This window comes from Gekko japonicus, unplaced genomic scaffold, assembly GCF_001447785.1.
Source record: "Gekko japonicus isolate JY-2015 unplaced genomic scaffold, Gekko_japonicus_V1.1 scaffold835, whole genome shotgun sequence".
NCBI classification, from domain to species: domain Eukaryota; kingdom Metazoa; phylum Chordata; class Lepidosauria; order Squamata; family Gekkonidae; genus Gekko; species Gekko japonicus.
The window spans coordinates 568,398-575,889 of NW_015175997.1; the positions used below are offsets into that span (position 1 = coordinate 568,398).

The window sequence follows — 7,492 nt, forward strand, 5'->3', positions numbered from 1 at the left end:
TTAAAAAAAATATACAAAAAACAAAAAAAAAGTTTTACAAAAAAAAAAAAAAAAAAAGGAATAGCAGGAAGCATTTTTTTAATGCAACGTGGAATGTACATCTCCATCTAAGTGTCACCAGTTGTGCATGATACGTTGCATGCACCTAGAACTGAATCGTGGTCCTAATGTTCAATAAAACAATTATGGGAGAAAAGTAAATTAAATAACGGTTCAGAAAAGTATATGGGACATAAAATTATAAGGGGTGGAACTATGTTATTCCTACTTATGGATATCACAAGTAGTATCCTAGCAGAGTTTACATCATGTCCTCATCAACATTTCATATATCAGTAACTGTGATAACTGATACAGTAGCCAGATAGGGGGGAAGAGGATAGCATTTTCTTGGTGTCAGTGGTGTACCAAGGGGGTAGGGGGGGCAATCCACCCCAGGGCACAGCTTAAAGGGGGCCTTTGAAGGGGGTCCACGAAACCAGCATCAACCTGCTGAATCCAGCTGAACCTCTTTCCTTTTATTTTTTAAATAAAGTTCTGGCTGCAGTCACTAGGGGCACAGGGAAGTCTCAGAATAGCAAAAAGCTCTAGGATTGGCTAAGCTTCCCAGACTCAAGCAAACTTCCTTAATGGATAGCGCTGATAGCTGCTACAGCAATTGCCAGCCTGCATGTCATTTTCTCCAATAGCCTAGCCTTTCTCTCTCCCTTTCCTTGCACCCAGCTCAGCCAGATCTTGCAAAATTAGGATGTTGCAGAAAGATAAAACAACCTTTTCTTCTTTCTCTCCCTCATTTCCACACATTTCTCATTTATTTCTGTCTCCCTTCACCTAATATTTCTGTGTCCCCCACCCTTTATTTTCACTTCTTGGTCTCAAGACCTACTCATCCCTATCCTGCTTGGTGACGGAATGTATCTAAGGCCCAATCTGCATTTAGCATTTGCTCAGTTGTTTTACCAAACCCACACTGGAACAGAAAAAGATGCAGTTCAAAACCACATTCACCTACCCCGGGCCAACATTGTACTGACTGCAGAGTCACACACACACACACACACCCATGGCCAAAAAACAGCCATAAATCTATGCAGACAGCCACAATAAAACCAGAGATCAAACAAAGTGAATGCGAATGTGGCATGCAGTCTGGACACTGCCATAAAATGCGACACTCAATCAAAGTGAAAGTGGCATGCAATGTAGACGGGAATTTCTGTTCCAGTGTGGGTTTGGTTTAATAGCAGAGGAAATGCTAGATGCAGATTGGGTCTAAGAGTAGTATAGTAGCAAACAGTTGTTAATATTATACTGATTCTGCTGTGATGCAAAAATGTCCCCCCCCCTTCAGTTTCTACTGCAGAGATTCTCTGGTTTGACTTTAAGCACTATACCACACTGGCTCTCATGACAGAATAGCGTGTTGGAATTTGATTTTTTTTTTAACCGCCATGATTATATATATGAAGTTAAATACAAGATTTATCTGGGCTGCCTATTCCCATATGAATCTACCAAGTTTTTATTTTTAAATGATGTTAATTCCCCTAGAGAAATTAATTAAATGGGAGAGTTGCAAGGGTGTACTGGATTTTCCAGGCCCATCAGGAATCATAAAGCTGGAGGAAGATATTGTATTATGATCAAATAGATTCAATCACATACCTGGAAAGGAATCACAATATTTATAGTGTCACCCACTTTCTTCATTAGCGTTTGCCTGAGGTTGCGTGGCATCCAGATTTTGGGACGCTCTGTAGATAAAACGTTAATTCTGATTTATTGTGTGTTTCATAATCTTTCTTGACATTAATGAAGAAATTATGCTGGTGGTTAATATAAAGTATTTTATAAATCCCAAGAAAATTAGAATGAAAACTGTCACCACAGTACTAAGGATGATTTAGTGGTTGAGCACCATTGTACATTATTGTGTACGAGTGAATTCAGACCAACAGCAAATTTTGTTTGAGCAGCCAATGCCATAGTGGGGATGAGACTAGACAAGGAGAGCTGTTGCTGAATACATGATCTAGGTGGAAACCTGCATCTCTTGGAAGCTCACCATGATTATGAACACTGGGGAAGATGTAACAAGAACAAGGGCATAATGAACAAGGGGTTCAAAAAATCTTCTATTCTCCACTCTAAAAGAGCAAACATCTCAGTTTTGCTATAGTAATTATTAAGTTCATTCTCAGAGAATGTTTTCCACTATTTTTTGTCCAATGAGGAATCTCTTACATGATTTCCATGGAAACCCTATATTGTAGAAGATTATCAAGTGTGTTCTAGGGGGCACATGCAGTTCACACAGCCTGTTGGTCATGCCTGTTGGGCCTTACTGTCACTTTGCATGAACACAAAGTAGTAGTAGAAGAAGAAGAGTTGGATTTATGCCCTGCCTTTCACTCGGAGTCTCCGAGTGGCTTACAATCTCCTTCCCTTCCTTTCCCCACAACAGGCACCCTGTGAGGTAGGCAGGGCTGAGAGAGCTCTGAGAGAAATGTGACTGACCCAAGGTCACCCAGCTGGCTGCATGTGGAGGAGTGCGGAATCAAACCTGGGTCTCCAGATTAGAGTGCTGCTCTTCACCACCATACTGAACTGGCTCCCTAACAGTTTCTTCTGGAACACACCCAACACTTCTGTGCCACTGTGCACTTGGGAGGAAGAGCAGTATTGGTAGAAAGATGCCTTTTAGAGAAGTTGTCCACCAGTACTGATCTTTTCGTTAAGGCACTTCTGGTAATCTTCCCAGGAATCCCTGGCTGTTAACTTCAGTCTGTGGTTTTCAGACTGTTTTCCAGGGAACTCTGGGATTCCTTGGAGTGTTGCATGCCAATGTTTCATACCTATTTGATGAGAACATCTTCACTCAAGGAATTTACCTCCTCAGTGTCACCTGTAGAGCATAAGTCTCAATTTACTCCCCAGCAAATATTTCTTATATCATGCAAAAGAGGAGATTAAAGCTTTCATGGGTGTCACAGTGTCAGTCCAACACTTCCCTATGCAAAACTAACTCTATCCATGAGGATCCTATGAACTGTTGTTGGAAGGAGCCAACAAACATAGGCCACCCCTTCCCTCAGCAACCCCTTAAAACCGCTGAAAAGCTGATACTGGAGATCATAGGATTGGTGTAGGCAAGAAGCAACATAGCTGTTGGGGGTGGGGGGGCCGCAGCAAAAAGGTGGAAATGGGCATGGAAATGGAAGCTTCTTATAGAGGATTGGTTTTATAATGAGGTCATCTGAGGAAGTCCCCTCAGGCAGCAGATTTTGGGGGGCAGTAACTTCCCATTCTGCCAGACTCTGTCTTGACCATCTGCCACTACCACCCCCCTCCACAAACCAGAGGAGATAATCATCCTTGCCTCATCCTTTCCCCAGGCCAATTTAAAAACCGTGCAGTAGGCCGCACATGCCAGTTAGAGATGTTCTTCTTGGGAGAGAGTTCAGGCCCATTTTGGCTGCTTGTTGCCAAATGGCGGGTGAACTCTCATGAAGGGAATGAATTAACCTGAAAGAGTTTGGGAAGCCCCACAGGGCACACAAAGCTTGCCACAGTGTTTCTAATGCGAACTGGGGGAACAAAGATGCTACTCTCCACCAGCTCATAAGTGGTGGTACTCAACCACTCGCCTCAGGCAACAAAGAATCTTGTACTAATGAAAGCACCACTGGCTAAAGAGGAAGAGGGCATACTTGTCTGATTGGCTCTCCCTCTTCACTGCAACCCACTGGTCCCAATGTTTTTTCATCCATGTTGGTCCTGTGACATACAGCATTGGCTTTTCAGAAGGCTCAAGAGGTTGCTGGGGAAGGGGTGGTGGGAAGGATGAGTGTCCCTGAACACTGTTCCACCCTTCAAAAAGCAGCAAAACGTTACAGATCACTTGCTGGGATTTAGACTTCCAGGGATACCATGACTCTGCAAGGGCGGTAGATTAAGATAATCTGCACCTGGAGCCAGATGGATCCAAATAGTTTTCTGATGGATTTAGGGGATTTTCTTGTTGATGTGATTTACCTCTGCAATGAGGGAATGACCTGGGAGGATGACAAGATTGCTGCTAAGTGCCCTCTCTCAGGTCTCAGCACCTGGGCAGCCCATTGGTTTATTGAGGGGCCACGGGCTTTGAAAGGACAAGGGAGCTGGCTGGAGAGGCAAGGGAGGAAAACTTGTGACAAATCAAACAAGGTACATGCTAGAACCCATTTTAAAGCCTACTCTGGGCAGTGATGGGCACTGAAGAAACATTTCACCAAACACCTTCTTGAGATGGGGTAATCAGCCCAGCTTTGAAACAGGTAATGGTCCATTCTCTTGAGAAACAGGTAATGGTCCATTTCACCAAACACCAGCTTTGAAACAGGTAATGGTCCATTCACTCCTGAAAGAAGAATCTTCTCGAGTTTGTAGCCTGTAAGTACTGCTTGACCCAGGCCTTCTTGTTGGAATAGCATGTGGCAGAGGGTTGCCAAGTAGGCTGGGAAATTTCTGGAGATTTGCATGTGGAGACTGAAGAGAACAGGGTTTGGGAAAGGGAGGGAACTCAGTGAGAGGAGTAATGCTATACAGTGCACCCTCCAAAGACGCCATTTCCCCCCCAGAAGAACTAACCTCTGTTGCCTGGAGATCAGTTATAATGCCAAGGGATCTCCAGGCCCCACCTGGAGGATGGCAACCATAAGGTGGCATCAGTGGCCAGCAGGGCCTTTCACTAGGTTTGTCTGGGGAGCCGGCTGTGGCCATTTCTAGATTTAAAAAAGATCTTCTCACTGTGGTAAATGCCGTGGGAACATCAGATTACTGCAATGCACTCTATGCAATGCCCTTGAAGAACAGCCAGAAGCTACAATTGGTATAGAATCCTGCAGCAAGTGGTTTGTGGGGACTGTATCATTACAGTCTTGGAGATTCCCATTTGATTCCAGGCCAAAATCAAGGTGCCAGTACTTTAAAGCTCTTTGCAGCCTGGGATCAGCCTATTTGAAGGGCTGCCTATTCCCATATGAACCTACCCAACCATTACAGCAGGGGTCCTCAACATGGTGCCTGTGGGCATCATACTGTCCACTGATATCTTTCCTGGAGCCCGTGAAGTATTTTTAGACAGTGGATGGGTCCAGGTAGGTCTTTTGCTCAGCAAGGCTTCTGATTGGCTACTGGAGATTTCATTGGCTTTGCAGATTTTTTAAAACATTGCTTTGGCAGCAGCTGCAACCACAGCACGAGGACCTTCACTGTGAAAAGCTGCAGTGGCCATTTTGTGACTGGCTCCGCATTCTGCAGCAGCCGTTCTGTGGCAGCCATTTTGTGGCTGTGCCCACCATGATGTGTCAGAATTCCAAAGGTGCCCGCAGGCTCAAAAAGTTAGCTTCAGGGACTCTGCTTAGTGTGCCCGCATCATCTAGGCTAGGCAGGTGAGAAGTGGCCTGACCATGGCATGAAAACTGAACTATTTCGCCAGAGAGATTTGTTTACCATTGTCTTATAAGAGGTTTATAAGATTATGCATGGGAAAGAGCAGGTAGAGAAAGAGGTACTTTTCTCCCTTTCTCACAATACAAGAACTCGTGGGCACTCCATGAAACTGCAGAGCGGTCGGGTTAGAACGGATAAAAGGAAGTACTTCTTCACCCAAAGAGTGATTAACACTTGGAATTCACTGCTACAGGAAGTGGTGGCGGCTACAAGCATGGACGGCTTCAAAAGGGAATTAGATAAGCATATGGAGCAGAGGTCCATCAGTGGCTATTAGCCACAAGGTATAGATAGGGGCTCTGGGGCAAGTGATGCTCTGTCTTCTTCGTGCTTGGGGGGGGTCAACAGTGGGAGGGCTTCTAATGTCCTGGCCCCACTGGTGGACCTCCTGATGGCACCTGGCATTTCTGGCCACTGTGTGATACAGAGTGTTGGACTGGATGGGCCTTTGGCCTGATCCAACATTGGCATCTCTTATGTTCTTATGTCTTCTTTCAGCAGGTTAAGACCTTTTCATTCAACTTGGTATACATTTATTGACCCTCCTTGTTTGTTTTAATTACTGTTTAAAATCAATACATATGCAAAGTTTAATTTAATGCCTTTTAAACTGTTTTTTTTTTTGCTTTGTAGGCCCTAATTTGGGGCAGGATACAAATGTTTAAAGAAATAACTATCATTGATTATTCAGGCATGACAATCTATAGAAATGGCTAAATAGTTGAGAAAGTGAGTGCAGTTGCGTTTTTACAAGCAGTAATTGAACTGATGTGTGGAGTATGGACTCTGTGACTGGTTGACTGTATCACATATGTAAATGTATTTTTCTACGAGAAAATTATAATGAAAATGGTTATTTTTTATGTGGAGGAGGGTTAACCCACCCATGCTGCCATCTTTCCTAAAGGAAAAGATGCCCAACAAAGTCTTGTGCCTTTTTAATGAGATCAACAGGTTGTTTTTTTTGTAAGACTCAAGGGTTCTGCATTCAGAATGCAAAGAGGGGGATAGAAAACCAATCTAATTCTTGGTGTGCTCCATCTGTGGATACTTAAATCCAGAGACTGGAATAATGAACAGACAAGACAGATCTTTTTATAAACCTGAGAAAACCAGAGAAAAGCCCAAGGTTTGCAGAAAAATCTGAAATAAATCTGCAAAATAATAGCAGCAGTGCCTGTCCCGACCTGGATAGCGCAGGCAAGCCTGATCTCTTCAGATCTCAGAGGCTAAGCAGGGCCGACCCTCGCAAGTCATTGGAAGGGAGACCTCCAAGGAATACCAGGGCTAAGAATGCAGAGGCAGGCTATCAAGCCACCTCTCAGAAAAATGTCCAAGCCCCCAGTAGGGGTCACCAGAAGTTGCCATGACTTCCAGACATGCAACCCCCACACAAGATAGAAGCAGTGCCTGTATCTTTGAGAAAGGAGATCTCAATGACCATGTAGAGCAAATAAGCATTGCCAGCCTTAAAGCCTTCGGTTCTGACAGTTAAAACAGGTGAGGAGGCAAGGCCATTTTCGGGGCTTGTTTTGGCCTTTGAGGGAGAGTTCATAGGGCCAGACCCTACAGCAACCAGTGGGTGACTTGCATGACTGACGCAGGGCTGGCTGCTTGCTACCGTTCAACAGCAGCTGCTCCAAAAGCCAATGCTGTACAGTGGTCAGAGTTTCAGACTAAGATATAGGAGAACAAGGTTCAAATCCCCACTCTGCTTTAATGCACACTGGTGTGGGTCAGTCACACAGTTTCAGACTAACCTGCCTCGCAGGGTTGTTGTGAGAATAACATAGTAGAGACCAGAATGATGTAAGTTGCTTTGGGTCCCCATTGTGGATAAAGGGTGAATATAAATGAAGTAAACAAATAATAAATATAAGCTGAAAATGAGAGACAGCTAAAAAGTAGGTTGGTGAATGGCTGAGAAGGAGAGAACGAATCGGGGAAAAGGAAGAGGATATGAGGGTTACCAGAAGGAGGGAAAGAGGAAATAGTGTGG

At 44.2% G+C, this 7,492-nt stretch overlaps 1 protein-coding gene across 1 annotated transcript in view; it reads right to left on the reverse strand.

Annotated features, from left to right (window-relative positions):
* The window catches only part of MYBPC3 (myosin binding protein C, cardiac), a 102,267-nt gene that overhangs the window by 9,533 nt on the left and 85,242 nt on the right, over positions 1-7,492 (reverse strand). The window contains 1 exon segment of the mRNA XM_015426398.1: positions 1,666-1,754. Coding sequence (XP_015281884.1) covers positions 1,666-1,754 — 89 coding nt within the window.